General features: G+C 40.0%; 1 protein-coding gene across 3 annotated transcripts in view; it reads left to right on the top strand.

Moving 5' to 3' along the window:
* Crebbp (CREB binding lysine acetyltransferase) overlaps window positions 1–16,093 on the top strand; it is a 116,677-nt gene that overhangs the window by 81,486 nt on the left and 19,098 nt on the right. For 2 of the 3 annotated variants that reach the window (XM_034505817.2, XM_076937301.1), the window contains 8 exons: window positions 1,186–1,310; window positions 1,864–2,052; window positions 3,452–3,865; window positions 5,133–5,312; window positions 6,094–6,283; window positions 10,927–11,045; window positions 11,877–12,116; window positions 12,663–12,751. In XM_034505817.2, the coding sequence (XP_034361708.1) occupies window positions 1,186–1,310; window positions 1,864–2,052; window positions 3,452–3,865; window positions 5,133–5,312; window positions 6,094–6,283; window positions 10,927–11,045; window positions 11,877–12,116; window positions 12,663–12,751 (1,546 nt within the window). The remainder of the gene's footprint in view (window positions 1–1,185; window positions 1,311–1,863; window positions 2,053–3,451; window positions 3,866–5,132; window positions 5,313–6,093; window positions 6,284–10,926; window positions 11,046–11,876; window positions 12,117–12,662; window positions 12,752–16,093) is intronic. The other variant, XM_076937300.1, reaches the window with a different exon arrangement.

Here is a 16,093-nt window from a genome sequence, read left to right as displayed (position 1 = left end):
CATTTTCCAGATGGTAGAGAACGGTGTTGCAGTCTACAGAGCAGTTTGAGAGGGAAGGGACATGATTTAAAGTTGTGACTGTTAGTGCACACTGAGTCAGACACTGGATAAACTGGCCAAGAACTTGTTTGGATGGATTACATTTGAAGGGGGATTAAGTTAAGTGGTTGAGAAGCTGAGCCATAGCAATGTGGCTGAATATTGTTGGAGGAACGTGGGCATTGCTGCATAGGGAGTCAGGCTGACTTGGGCTCTGACACGATAACTAGTGATAGAGAGATATTTTCTGGGTCGTAGTTATCAGTCTTTTTTTGCTGGGTGTATCAGTATCTGTGAATGTGGGTTACTTTCCATGCTCTTTTTTTTTTTTTTTAAGTATCTGTACAAAATTGGTAAGGAGGGGATACTTTTATGTTCATTATATACTCCATAGAAAGTCTTCTTGGGCCTTGTCTGCATGTGGTCATTTACAGGTGATAGTTTTGGATAGTTGCTGAAAGTATAAGAAGCTCCTCTTCGTTATAGCAGTGGTAAGGCAAGCTTCTCAAAAAACTTCAAGGAGTCTGTTAGATTGCAGTAATGGGCAGAATAACAACTTGAACTGAGATTTCATTTAAAGCCCATGGTTTGCAGTTTCTATAGAAAGTTGTAAGAATTAGCCCCTGTGATCTGAAGATGCTTCCCAGCTAAGCTTTAGGCATTGTTGTGGTATTTCTGCAAAGTATTAGGCCTTGGGCACTTTCTACTAAGTATACATACACAAATTGAGAAGGTGTTTTGAGTCTTAGCACAGATTCTAACCATAGTATCAACTTAGCTAAGAAGCTAGGAAGCCTGGAATAATGTGAGCCAATTGCTGATAGGGTCTTTAAGTGAGGGTGTGCTCAGATAGATGGGGCAGGCTCAGTGCTGACAAGGCTTACTTGTCTGTCATTGCTTCTGTGCTCCATGCACATTAGTTGTGGTTAGTTCTAGCCTGCCCTTTTGTCCTCATCTCACTCTAGCTTCCCTTGCCCTCCCACCCGCTGTTCCTGTCAGATAAGGAAAGGCTACTACAGTCTGCTCTGATTTGCTTGCGGGTTCCTCTTTATTGTCAGTTACCCATGTGTCTGTCTTAAGAGTTTGTTTGATGAGTGCATTTCTTTTCTTGTGCATGCTTCTGTTAACTATTATTACTTTTTGTAGGGATGAATTCATTTAACCCAATGTCCCTGGGGAACGTCCAGTTACCACAGGCACCCATGGGACCTCGTGCAGCTTCCCCCATGAACCACTCTGTCCAGATGAACAGCATGGCCTCAGTGCCAGGTGTAAGTACTTCTCCTCTCAGTGCTTCCTCAGTAGAACGCTCTCTGAGGGGGGATCCTCCATTGTTTCCTGAGAATTTAGGGTACTTACTCATTTGAATTTGAGCTTTGTTTTATTTCCTTGTTTCTTTAAAACAAACAAGCAAACAAACAAAACTGTTGGTATAATGAGGACTATTTGAATGCCTTTTTTTTTTTTTTTTGAATAATAGCTCTGTAGGTATTTGCTGTTGAGTGTGGAACAGGCAGCCAATGGCTTATATTGTTGGTGTCTGTTCACTTCAGCTTGCCCTCCTGAAATAGTCTTCAACTAATTAAAGGCATGATTGAGTTTAAAATTAGAGCATGCTATTGATTGCCATTCTGAAGACAGCTCAGCATTGTCTTCCTCAGGAGATTGCTTGAGAAGTTGTAGAAAGTGCCTAGGAACTGAGGAGTCCTTGTCAAGTGCTGGTCTTTAAAGCCAAAGTGCACTAGATTTGTAAGGCTTTAGATTTCCATTTCACTGTGTTATCTCTTAAAGACTCTGGCCTAATATTTGAATCTTGTTTTATAGATGGCCATTTCTCCTTCCCGGATGCCTCAGCCTCCGAATATGATGGGCACCCATGCTAACAACATTATGGCCCAGGCACCTACTCAGAACCAGTTTCTGCCACAGAACCAGTTTCCGTCATCCAGTGGGGCAATGAGTGTGAACAGTGTGGGCATGGGGCAGCCAGCAGCCCAGGCAGGTGTTTCACAGGTACACTCAGTGTGGGAGCCTGGTCAACAGTGTTGTGTAGCCCCAGCCTCTGGAACGAGATCCTGTCTTAGTTTATGGAAATTAGAATTCTAGAATATATATCTTTCCATTTCCCATTTTGCCCTGTAATTTTTAATTTGTTTTTAATTCTTTTGTGTTCTCTCTAGGTGAACTTCACACAAAAAGTAAAATGGATTGTGGTTGTGGGGTTTTTGTTTGTTTGGTTTTTGGTTTTTGTTTGTTCATTTGTTTTGTTTTCTTACTCTTTATATTTTTATCTTTGGATTTTGGTTGCTGTTTGTGTGATTTAGAAATCTAAGATTAACATGTTATTCTGAGAAATATTGGAACTTTAAGGAAGGGTGAATTCTCTTTTAGTGACTCAGTTTTATGTGTCACCCAGTTTTGCGTGTTGGGGTGTCAAGGCTAGCAGGATCATTGGACTAGCACTCTTCTCATGAGCATTTTCAGTTACTTAAGTTAAAGTTGAATTTTCCACCCATTTTATTACTTTCCCCCACTCTGGTTAATTGTAGCTTATCAAATGTCAGCCGAATATAAAGTATTTAAAATAGGCTAAATCTTTCTCAGACTATAAAAATCATGTCCCTTTAAGCAGTTAGCTGGTGCTGAATGAGTTGTTGAATATATTAGGTTTATTCAGTAGTGATCCAGTTTCTCTGTCAGCTCATTTTGTTAGAACAGAGATCAGGAAACCAACTTTCTCCCTTTCTAGAGTCTCTTTATGTAGCCCAGGCTACACTCTTTCTATCTCAGCCATATGCCACAATGACCAGCAGTAAACCTTTTCTATTCAACAGCCAGATAGTAAATATGTTCTTTTTTTCAGGGGCCATAGTCCTAGTCTTAACTGTTTAGCTGTGCTCTTACCGTGTACAAGTAGTTACAGACAACATGTAACATGTAATCGGTTGTGGTTGTCATCATGTAAAACTGTTTTTGGTGCCTCTGCCAAACTTCTCTCTGGAACAGTTATCCTGATTTTTTTTTTTTTTTTTTTTTTTTTTTTTAGAGTCAGGGGTCTCCCCAGTGTTCTAGTGTCTCAACTTATTTAAAGCACAAAAACAAAACTCTTTCTGTGGTCTAAGTTAAAAGTAGATGTGGCAAAACATGAAGTCAGTAAACTAAGTAAACATGTGTCTAAGCCATGAATATTGTAACCAGATATTGAAGTTGTACAAATATGAGAAGCATTTTAGTGCTAATTTTATTACATGATGTGGTGCATGCTAGAAATGGTTACTCTGAAGTTTTACAAATGTAATATCCTCATGAAACTAGCAGAACTAATTAAGAAACTAGAATTAAATTTTTTAAATTTTTTTTTCAAGTTCCTTATGGTTTCTATTGGGTAAAGTAGTTTTACTGTTTCTTCTAGGGCCAAGTACCTGGAGGTGCTCTTCCTAACCCTCTGAATATACTGGCGCCTCAGGCCAGCCAGCTGCCTTGCCCGCCAGTGACACAGTCACCATTACACCCGACTCCACCTCCTGCTTCCACAGCTGCTGGCATGCCCTCTCTCCAACATCCAACGCCACCTGGGATGACTCCTCCCCAGCCAGCAGCTCCCACTCAGCCATCCACTCCTGTGTCGTCTGGGCAGACTCCTACCCCAACTCCTGGCTCAGTGCCCAGTGCTGCCCAGACACAGAGTACCCCTACAGTCCAGGCAGCAGCACAGGCTCAGGTGACCCCACAGCCTCCAACCCCAGTGCAGCCCCCGTCTGTGGCTACTCCTCAGCCATCACAGCAGCAGCCAACACCTGTGCATACTCAGCCTCCTGGCACACCGGTGAGCCTCTTTATCATCATCAAGCCAAACTTGTACAGGGTACCTTCCCATAAGAATGGTGACCACTCAAAGTACAGGCAGGCTTATCTTGTGAGCCAGAGCTAGAAAGTAAAACTCTGTCTTAAAAAGACCATTCTGTCTGTCAGGATGCTATAGCAAATTGCTCTGGTGCCGAAAAGTGTGTGTGTCTCTGAAATTGCAGTAAACTGTGATTTGTTTCCCCTATTGGCCCTAAAGGTATGGCTTACAATTTCCCTTGGTCAAAGTGGTTTATAGAAATCAATAGTCATCAGTATATCATAGCATGGAAAGAACTAATTGAACTGTATGTGCTACCATTATTTTACCTGTTTTCTGTTCTAGAGTTATGCTGTCCAGGTTTGACAGCTTTTGTGCTTAGTTCTGTGGGTTTCTTAGTTCTGTGGGTTTAGTAAACATGCTGTGCTCCAAACTAAAAGATCTTGGCTAATCAACCTTCTTTCGGAATACATGACTTTTTTTATTCATAATGAAACAACAGACCCCCTCCTCCCAGGTTTGCATTAATTCCATTCTTAGATACTTAGGATATTTGTAGAATAACAAATTATTAATTAAACCATTGTAAGTTAACCATTGTCACATTTGCAAAGATGACATTACTATTTTGCTTTCTCCATTAAGGACATATACTTACTCTCTTCGTTTTTTTGTCTCTAATTAGTGATATTTCCTGTCTTCAAACCAGGGCTTTACAAACACTCTGCCACTGGGCATAGTGTCCTATGCCCTCTAGAACACTTCTATTTAATTTTTTATCTTCCTATATTAGTTTATGTAGTGTTTCATTGGGTAAAGCTTGTTACTCTGGTAGTGGAGTGTTTGCTTACTTGACCACCAGCAGTATCCTGTGATAGATGCTTCATGTAGGCCACCATTTCCTGACCTCTCTATAAATACTTAAGTGTTTATAGTTCGCTTGTCTCCATAAGTAGAAATGTTAGTGAAGAGAAATAATGGTAAAATAATCTAGTCAGAAAAGCAGAGAGAAAATAATTTTATGTCAGAATTTAGAAAACTGTTCGTCGAGCTATTCCTTTTTGGTAAGAAGTCAATCATCGTGTTTCTGATACTTAGTGACTTACTGTTCAGCTCCCTCAGGGAGCTTCTGCCCTTTAGTGTTCATACTGAGTACTTTGGTTGTAAGGAGAAATACTAAGCAGACTGCGGTTGGAGGATACTTACGTTATCTGCTTTACAGAAGTGAATGGTTTTGATTTCTTTGCAGCTTTCTCAGGCAGCAGCCAGCATTGATAATAGAGTCCCTACTCCCTCCTCTGTGACCAGTGCTGAAACCAGTTCCCAGCAGCCAGGACCTGATGTGCCCATGCTGGAAATGAAGACAGAGGTGCAGACAGATGATGCTGAGCCTGACCCTGCCGAACCCAAGGGGGAACCTCGGTCTGAGGTAGATGCTCCTTCAGCCTTAGTACATGGCTGTGTGTGGCAGCTTTACTGTATATCCTCAGGACCTCGCATGGTGTTTGGATATTCATTTTAAATGTTCCAGTTTTCCACAAATCTTTTTGCTAATGTTCTTCATTCATTTTTTGTTCTGCAGAAGGGGTGGTAGATTCATTTACTGACTTAGAGCAGAAGTTGAAGTAGGTAGGCCAATAGCCAAATACAGCCTGGGAATGTGTTTTTGTTGGTCTGTTCAGTATTTTAAAAATCAGGAAGTTGTAAATAAAACTTTAGATAGTCTGGTTTTTCTCAAATGATGAGCAGCTGTCATCAGTACCCTTCTTAATACTCCCTTATGGCAGCCAGTGTCATAGCTGATGTGGGTGTGACATGGTAGTGGCATGGGCTTTCCAATTAGTCCAAGTCTCGTGTCACACTCTTCATCTCAGAGCATGGGGTCTTGATCCTTATTTTGATTTTCCAAGGCACTCTTATTCTCCAGCTAGATGTTTCAATATTTTATTGAGCATGTAAACGTACTTTTATATTAAAAAATTGAGTTAGAATTATGATTATACCAGTGCTGTATAAAGTGACTAAGTAGACCCCAGATATTTTCTTCCTTTTCCTTGTGGGGGACAAAAAAGAATGTTTACAGGTGTCTTTGACTAAAGCAACACTTGGCAATCCTGTGTGTGCCAGGAAACCTAAAGAGTAAAGCTACAGGAGTTAAAGTTACAGGAGTCTGATAGTCACCTATCTTCTGTGGCTCTGTTTTTCTCAAGATGATGGAAGAGGATTTACAAGGTTCTTCCCAAGTCAAAGAAGAAACAGATACGACAGAGCAGAAGGCAGAACCAATGGAAGTAGAAGAAAAGAAACCCGAAGTAAAAATGGAAGCTAAAGAGGAAGAAGAGAGCAGTGCTAACGGCACAGCTGCACAGTCAGCATCCCCTTCCCAGCCACGCAAAAAAAGTAGGTCACATTTTCTGTAACATGTAGAATGCATGCAAAGACAGCCTCTCCCTCATCCACACATACACATAGAGAGAAGTGACAGTAACAGACTGCGGCTGGGGAACACTGGGGCCCTGAGTTGTGTCATCTTGAGATGAGATGTCACTGACTAAAGAGACAGAGTTGGAGTGCTTCTGGATCTTTTGAGCAGGCTAAACAGTGTAGGTTCTGCAGAGACAGAGACAGGAAAAATAGCTGGTGAAGGATTCAGGAAAATGAGCAAGAATGCTGTAGTTTGAAGCAGAGGACCACTGTCAGTATGTGTGTGAGCACTGGAGGAGCTGGGACTTGGCATAAGGTGGGAATGGGAAGCTATAGACAGATGTGCGCAGTTAGCTCAGGACAAGTAGAAATTGGATATATTCCAGTTAAGATGTGACCACAGTGAAAAGCAGTAGTGTGCTGGAAGATTGTCAAGTGACCCTTGCTTAACAGGACTTTGAAAGTTGAGAGCTGCAGGTAACAGACAAATTTCAGAAAGAGTGCAGAGAATGTCGGTGACTGAGGCAGTAAAGTTCCACAGCTAGGAAAGGCACTTCTGTCCTCTATAGTTGACTGGCTCAGAGAGTTGTTGAGTATGTAGACTATCTTGTCATTACTTAACCTTTTAAGAAGTAAACCTGAGAAAAATATTTAATTAGTTTAAATTAATAAGTCTGTTAGTGGTACCATTTACCACACCCCCACCTGGAGAATAGAACCAGTCTTCTACCTGTGATATTGCTAGCCTCATTTAACACATTTTTACAAAAATATTTTTTCCTAGCAAAAATAGTCCAAAAATGTGACATTATTTTGTAATCTTTGAATATTTTGAAGAGAGTTAGGCAACTGAATTAGGCTCTTTAAGAACTGCTCTATGTTGTGCTGTGTAATAATATTGTTTGAGCTGTGTGAAGAACATCCATCCTCATTCCAATAACTTGTTAGTGAAGAGAAGAGTGATACGTGGCTCTTTGGGGTAACTGGGGACAGACACTCTGCTTTGATAGATGCTTCAAGAGACAACAAGCAGAGGTTCTTGACGGTGAGTTGGCGTTATCCAGAGTGCTGTGTCATTTGACCAAGTACTGACATACCTGATGCTGTAGTATCAACACACACACACTCCCCCCCCCCCCCCCCATACACATAGTGTATTTCTGCACTACTGGGTAGTTTAATCTTAGAGATTCCCCCACCACCCTCCAGTGAGGCTTTGCACAGTGCTAGAACAGTCTACAGTGATAGATATGTCACACCTGTGCTTTTATTTTGTTGACTATCTGCCATGTAATTCTTAACTACTTTAAGTTGTAATGGGTGATTGGGAAACTGAATTGTTTAGTTTATGTAGAATTGCTTTGTTGAACCTTCAGTACCACATATTTCTGGTTACTACCACACTGGACAGCATGAGGCTTATGACCCACACACTTTGAAGACTGTCTATGGTCTACCATTGTTACTGAAGTAAGGCTTTGATGCTAGCAAAGTGGAATGACACATTCTGTGTCACACCAGCTCATTAGTTGTTGCAGAGACCTTGGTTCTGATACAGCTACTGACTTCTCTGTGAGCCCTTGTGGAGTCTTATTACAGAGTATGGTAAAGATAGGAGTTTGAAAATACTTTACTTGGCATAGACTTTAAATCATTGTCTAATTAGTGAATAAACACAATGAGACACATTTAGTCATTTCAGTTATCACTGGGGGGAGAAATGAGAGTGGTCAGACCTTTAAAGATGTGTGTGTCTGTTTCTTGTCCCTGTGTCTCTGTCCACAGTATCAGGCTTAGCAGCAAATGCTTCGTGTACTACTGCTCCATCTTATTAGCCTATGACCAGACTTTTTTTTGACATAGAGTCTCACTATGACCTGGAATTTACTTTGTAGACCAGACTAGCCTAAATTTACAGAGACCCATTTATCTCTGCTTGAGTACTAGGATTAAAAGCACACCCTTGCCACGCCCAGCATGAGCAGAGTTCTTTTTAGATAAGGTCTTTCTCTGGGTAGGTCAGGCTGCTCTGCTTCTTCTACCTCTCAAATACTGGAAATGTAGCATGTCCTGTTAAGTTCCACCTGTCAGCAGGCTTTTTTCTGTGAAAGGCCTAGGTGACATTTCAGACTTTATACCTCTCTGTTAAAACTAATCACCGCAGCAGCAGACAATATGCAAATAAGAACATGATTGTGTGCCAATAAAAGCTTAATTTATTTTTCTTTTTTGAAACTAAAACTTGAATTTAATTTTCATGTGTCATGAAAAACACTTGTCCCAGTCATTAAAAAAGGTAAAGACCTGGCAAGGCAGTGGTGGTATACGCCTTTAATCCTAGCAGGCAGATCTCTTGTGAGTTGGAAGACAACCTAGTCTACAGAGCCAGTTGCAGGACAGCCAGAACTATACAGAAAAACCCTGTCTCAAAAAAAAAAAAGGAAAAAAAAAAAAAAGGAAAGACCATTTTGAGATCTTGACTCAGACAGTGCAGAGAGCTTACCAGATTAGGGGGTTTTGTATAAAAAAATTTAAGGGGCTGTGGAGATTGCTTAGCAGTTAAAGTACTTGGTGCATAAGCAACAAACATGCAGACTAAATTTCAGAGCTCCCAGACTCCATATAAGTGACAGGTGGGAGTATTGGCTTGACTGTATAATTCAGGAGGTAGAAGAGAAGGGGTTCCTGGAAAAAGCTAGCTATCTAGACTAGCCATTCCTACAAGTTTTGAGTTGACTTAACAGAACTTGACTTTGTGAATAAAGTAAAGAACAATCAAGAAAAATGATGTCAGCTTTGGACCTGCATATGTACACACATACACTGCATACACATGACACAGATTACTCAAGGATAGTAGATATAGTTAGGCATAGTGGTACATGCCTATAATCCTAGCACTGGAAGACTGAAGCAGTAGAAAAAAAGAGTTCAAAGCCACCCTGGGCTATGGAGTCAAATATAGCTATATATACTAAGTCCTTATCTCAGAAGATACAACTACAGAAATATACCAAAAGAAAGTCAGGTGCTCTATTGTAACTCTCTTTTATAAACAAAAGAATGAAGTTAGCAAGAGAAATAAATATTCATGTATTCATGTACAAGGCTACTGGAGGTATGTCTGCAGGATTGAGTGGGCCAACCTGAGTGTTGCTGAGTGCTGGGGGAGTCTTGCATGCTCATGTAGACCTTAAGCCAGTACTACAAAGGTCGCAGCAGCCAGGTGTCCTGTAAAAGAGGCAGTGTCTGTAGCAAGGTGCTCAAGAGACCTGATGGGTCCTGGCTCTGAAGGGAATAAATTATGGGGATTTGATCCCACTGTTTACAAGTCTAAAGTGAGGATGTTGAAATTTTCTGTTAACTTTCTAACTTTTCATATAAGAAAAACAATGAAGTAAAGTTCTAGAATTTGACAACTTAGACTCCCCAAATAGAAAAGATGACAGATATATGCCATGGCCCACCTGGAATTTTTGTCTCACTATGTGATCTCTCACCCCCACCCCATATGTCTTTTATTTACCCCCAAAGTGTAGGTTTCACTGTGTAACCTTGGCTATTCTGAAACTCACTCTGTAGACAAGGCTGGCCTTGAACTCATAGAGATCCACCTACTTCTGTCTCTCACTATGTATTCTTGATTGGTATAGCCTGGCCTGGAACTCACTATATACACCAAGCTGACCTTGAACTAACAGAGATTTGCTGCTGCCTCTCCGTATGCTAGGATTAACAGAGTTTGCATCACTTACTATACCAAGTCATCAGAACTGCTTTGACATATGTCCTTCTGTTGAGTTTCTTTTTGGAAGAAAAGTTAAGGGTTATGACACACTAACCTGCACACTAAGGACTGTCATAGTTATGTTCCCATGCCATGCAGACTTAGTTCTTCTGACTGTCTCATCTTAAAGGTATTTGGCAGCCATCTTATTTTTAATTTTTTAAAGTTTTTGTTGGCTGTCTGGCTTACTTTGAGACAGGGTCTCACTCTGTAGCCCAGGCTGGCCTGGATTTCACTCTCCAGTCCCCTTGCTTCACTCTCCTGAGCACTGGAATTACAGCCTTATGTAATGGTAACAGCAGAGTAGGTAGGAAATGTGATGGGTAAGAGGTAAGGGCAGTGGGCACTGACAGATGTTAGAGAAACACTATCAGACTTTTAGAAACTTCTTATTTTTTTAGTTCGGTTATTGTTTGCATTTGTATATGAGGGTGAACTAGAGCCAAGTGAGCCAAGGATAAAAAAGCATCCCCAGAGGATTCATAAAGGTTCTCACAGTGAAATAGTTTTATTTATTGCCCAATTTGACCAGGGAAACAGAGTTGGGAATTAGCTTCGTTTTCTATTCTAGCAATACTTAAATATTAGAAATTTTTGTTGAAACAAACTCCTTGGTGGTGTGTTTTTTCTCATGGACAGATTTAAAGGCCCCATTAATGTGTTTTTAGTAACCACAACTTAGACCTCTAGTTCAAGGAGTCCGATGATAATGAAGTGCCAGAGAAAGGATTGTGGCGGGAAGTGGAAGACACCAAGCTAACAGTTTGAATGTGGTAATAGCTATGTCTGAGCACCCATTTGTAATTGTTTTTGTGATTTTTTTTCTCTTTAGTCTTTAAACCTGAGGAGCTCCGCCAGGCACTTATGCCAACTCTAGAAGCACTCTATCGACAGGACCCAGAGTCTCTGCCTTTTCGTCAGCCTGTAGATCCTCAGCTCCTAGGAATCCCAGTAAGTTGATATGAAAACTATGTTTGAGTATCTATGGTTTCATGTCCTAAAATTGAGTAAAACAAACTGGGTATTGGTGGTACATGCCTTTAATCCCTGCACTGAGAGGCACAGGCTTTCTGAGTTTGAGGCCAGCCTGGTCTACAAAGTGAAGTCCAGGACAGCCAGAGCTACATAGGGAAACTCTTGTCTAGAAAACCAGGGATGGGGTGGGGGGCAGGGAGAGAAAAATGATTAAAAAATAACCTTGCTCTGAAGATTATTTTTCTAATATAAAAGTCAGTGTCTGTCAGCAGTTACTGGTGGATCAGAAACACTTGCTGGAGTTCAAGCCCACTTACCTCATAGCACAGAGACCCTTTTATTTGAGGGTTTGTGTACAAGTTTTATCTAAAAGAATTGGCTTGAAGAATTAAAAAATCAACTATGCTATCCATCAGTTCCTATCTGATATCCCTGGAGACTTGGAAAGGCATGTGCCCCCACAGGCCCTGAACAGCAGTAGTTTCAAGGTTGGTTATGTTTTATGTAGACCAAAGGGAATCTGGAGACGTATACATTTTAACTCAGTAAATTAAAATTCTCATTTTCATTAAAAACAGGTTCTGATAATCTTTTCACTTTTTTTTCCTTTAGCTTATAGCCTTTGCAGTAATTTAACTACACTTGCTCTTACCAGTTGCCATGTTAATGAGTTAAATCAGAATATTTGGGATTATTTTCTTTTCAGTTCCATTTTTTTTACTCTTGGGAACAAAATGTCTGGTATTTTCTGTATTAAAATTTTTGGGATACACTCACGGAGTTGACTTTTTTTTTTTTTTTTTAAAGGATTATTTTGATATTGTGAAGAATCCTATGGACCTTTCTACCATCAAACGAAAGCTGGATACAGGGCAATATCAAGAACCCTGGCAGTATGTGGATGATGTCTGGCTTATGTTCAACAATGCTTGGCTGTATAATCGTAAGACATCCCGGGTATATAAATTTTGCAGTAAACTTGCAGAGGTCTTTGAACAAGAAATTGACCCTGTCATGCAGTCTCTTGGATATTGCTGTGGACGAAAGGTATAGTATTTCTGGAAGTCCAACTTTTCTGTCTAATCCAGCCAAGTTAATGTTGGAAGTTCAAGGGCATACTGTTGACCTTGGGTTTTTGGGATGTAGTGTTTTGTTTTGTTTTAATGTTTTGAGACAGGCTTTCTCTATGTTGTCCCTGGCTTTTCTGGCTCTGGCCTTGAACTCAGAGATCCACCTGCCTCTGCCTCTCAAGTGCTAGAATCAGAGGTGTGTGCCACCACTGCCTGGCTAGTGTGGTCTTTGTAACAGTTGAATTCCTGACATGATGTCATAGTCAACGTGACAGGAACTCTCTGGGAGGGCTGACTGCCTGTGCCCATTGCGCCCATTGCATCTGTCTGTGGTACCTGAAACCAGCGCTACACTAACTCTGTCACATTAAGTCCGAAAATGTCCTGAAATAGTTATGAACATTGTTAGAATTTTACCTTGTCTTCTAGTTAATAACCAGTTGGGTCTAATTCCATAATATGCTAGAATATTTGAGGATGGTAAGTTGAATGTATGTTTAGTATTTTCTTCTTGTTTTTGCAGTATGAGTTCTCCCCACAGACTTTGTGCTGTTATGGAAAGCAGCTGTGCACCATCCCCCGTGATGCCGCCTACTACAGCTATCAGAATAGGTAAGCATCATGCAGGACCCTGCATTCCAGAAGAAATGAAGGTGTTAGGGCAAGGATCATGCATGTGATCATAGCCCAAAATGTGTTCCTTATTTCCTGAAATTTCTATAAAAAGTGCTATAGTTTCTGTACCTCTTGGTCAGTCAGGTAGCCCCTCAGTATCCTGATTTTAAAGCATAAATTTGCTGGGCATGATGGTGCAGGCCTTTAATCCCAGCACTTGGAGGCAGAGACAGGCAGATCTCTGTGAGTTTGAGGCCAGCATGGTCAATGTAGTGAGTTTTAGGACAGCCCCCTCTCTGGAAAAAAAGGCAAACATCTATAATGAAAAATTGTAATCTTACTTTAGTCTGAGGCCATAGTTCTGTAATGAGTACCTAAAATAGAATACTGTAACCAAGAAGCTAAAGTTGAAACTAACCTTGGAAAAGCCCAAAATGACTTTTAAGATACTCACAAAATAGAAAGTTGTATTTTATTCTACAGCAAATGCATTATCTACATCACTTAGAATTGCTGGTCTGGTAGAAAAACTTACTAGTTGAAAAAGAAAAAAGCACACAAGAATATTCTTTTCTAATACTACAATGTTAGGAAGGGCTAGTGTTCTTTATTGAGTTCAAGAATAACTCCCTTGTTGGGCTTGTTTGTAAACCTGGTACCACAGCAATTGGAAGGTGAGGCAAGAGGAGAATTTTGAGTGTGAGGCTGGTCTGAGCATGGCAAGGCCCTGATGTTGTTTTTTGTTTTATTTGTTTGTTTTAAAGAACACTTTTGTTTGAGATACTGTTGTCAAGGCTTTGAGAGTAGTAGGCCTACCTGGAAAATAGTTGCCATTCTTCTGGAATGTGAAGGTGATTAGACCAGAGAAGGTCTCCTTACTTAGAGGAACAGCGAGATAATAATAATAACAAGAACAGCAATCCATAGTTTGGGTCTTACTTGAAAATTGCTTATCTGGATTTTTGCTAAGATGAAGTTGAAATTAAATTCCTTTCCGTCAGTTCTGTTATGAAACCTCTCATTGCCTTGTTGCTGCAGCACAAAGGCTTCATGGCTGGAGCCTAAGTTATGACTTACACTGAAGGCAGTACTGTTGACTCCATTTTGTGAGCCAGAAATGAGAACATCTGTGTGACCAAGAGGGAGCTTCATGCGTGTTCTCTGTCTTAGGCTTAAGCATTGCCTCAGGGTTTACTGCTGTGGCTATTCATCCCTTTTCTTATTTGGGGCATACTAATAAAAAAGCAGGCCGTTTATTTGTTCAGAGATATATAATGTATATAGACCTGACAAGTTTGGAATTTTGAAATTTTTTTTCTCAAGTGTGTTTTTTTAAGTTATGCTCATAATTTTCTTTCCTTTTTTTTTTTTTTTTTTTTTTTTTTTTTTTCATGGCATGGGGAGGGGAGTTGGGTAGTAGAGACAGAAAGTCAGAGAGAGAGTAGAGGCTGGCCATGAGCATGTGGAGTGGGGAGGAGAGGGAAAGGGCGAGAAGACAGAGTAAGAAGGCAAGAGAACAATACTTGTAATTTTCAAAAAGTATAACTATCTCCATGATGGCTCTTATGCAAATGTTTTTCCCAAAAAAGAACTTCATGTTAGAGTATCTGTTGTCAAGCTTCATGACCCAAAAGAGTTTTATCTCCACTCTTACACAATAGAAGAAGAAGACTACTAACTCCCTCAGGTTGCCCTCTGATCTCCAATACACATATGGACACACAAATAAATAATTTTAAAAAGCAAAACTCTAAGCCTGTGTGACCAACCAATCAACTGTTCTCCCTCCTGGCTTAGAGTCATCTTTATTAGAAATACAGAGTGAACAACTTGTGCTACTGAGTACTCAACGTATAGCTGGGTTTCTATCTAAAAACAGGCACGCACACACACACCTTAAATCCAATGTTTTGTTGAGGATGGTGTTGTGAAGGTTTGGTTTTATCTTGTGGTCTGTGGTGGTGGTAGGGTTAGTGCTATGAATAGAATCCAGGACATTGCTCATGCTGTGCCACCCTCAGCCTTTCAGTAGAAACATTGGAAGACATAATTGAAAAGGATGCCGTAACCTCCCATAATGGGATTCTCCCACAGTGACCATGTATTATACAGGAGTTCTGTCCTCTTCTAGCACATCTCATGATGTATCAAACTTAACCTTGTCCAAGATAGAGGCTCAATAGCATCTTGGATAACAGGCTCATGTCCTGTCTTCAGTGGATTAGTATATAGGAATGTACTTTGAAGACCATTGTGATCTGTATAAAGTTTTAAGTTGGTTTGTTTTGTTTTGTTGAGACAGTGTCTCATCTGTAGGTGCAGATGGCCTCAAACCTGATCTTCTTGCCTCAGTCTCCTGAGTACTAGGATTACAGGCAAAGACCACAACACCTGGCTTTAGAGTTACAAGATTATATGGATTAGTATTAGTTATGCCATGAAAAATACTGTGCCTGATACTTTTAGCTAGCATAATTTTGATCTAGAAAGAAGACAAGAAACTAGCCACTTTCTGTAAATGGTTGGGCTCTTGCACTGTTTGTCTGTCCTGGATGCTTAGCAAACAGTGCTTCTGATGAATTACACAGACCTGAGCCCAATCCACTAAGTATAATTAAAGGTAAATTGAACTGATAGCTGTGATCAAGAAAAGTTCAGTCGTAAAGGACAAACACCAGAACTATTCTGGAAGTCCTAGAATGCCTAATTTTCTTTTTTGTATAGAACTCCACTTTTACTGAACAAAAGTGATATATTTTTCTTAAGTGAAAATGAACATATAGGAGTCTTACCCTGTGTCTGATACATTTCAAAAGCTTTTACCATTCCTTCTGTGCTCTTAGATTGAAGAATATAAATCAATACTCCACATTCCTAAGAAAGGAACGGCCAAGTTTTGGATTGAACATTCTAACTAATTGCTTGTGATTTTTTTTTTTTTAAATCAACTATAAACAAACACTGTTGTGTTCCAATAAATAATTGTTTTGTCACTTGTGTGCTAAATTTTTAGACACCTAAATCAGTAAAACATTGTATACAACATTTAAACAAGTGAAACTCTTAATGTATATATATGATTACATTTTCACTTGTTTCTACCCTTTTAAAATTTGGAAGTAACTCACTTTTAGGAAACTGTTGGAGCTTTTCTAATAATTCTCTGACGATAACATGGAAATATCTGTAGATAACTAAGTACTGATAGAGTTCTTAAAACAATCTGCATTTGAAAAAGTCATAAACTACCCTCACAGCTAAACCATATAGTTATATGTGCCAACCTAGCAACCCAGATGTGCATTGTCATTGATGACATGAAATAGTTCTCCTTGGTGC

The sequence above is a fragment of the Arvicanthis niloticus genome, chromosome 6, assembly GCF_011762505.2.
Source record: "Arvicanthis niloticus isolate mArvNil1 chromosome 6, mArvNil1.pat.X, whole genome shotgun sequence".
NCBI classification, from domain to species: Eukaryota; Metazoa; Chordata; class Mammalia; order Rodentia; family Muridae; genus Arvicanthis; species Arvicanthis niloticus.
The sequence above is the reverse complement of the archived record's forward strand: the minus strand, read 5'-3'. Positions and strand labels throughout refer to the sequence as shown.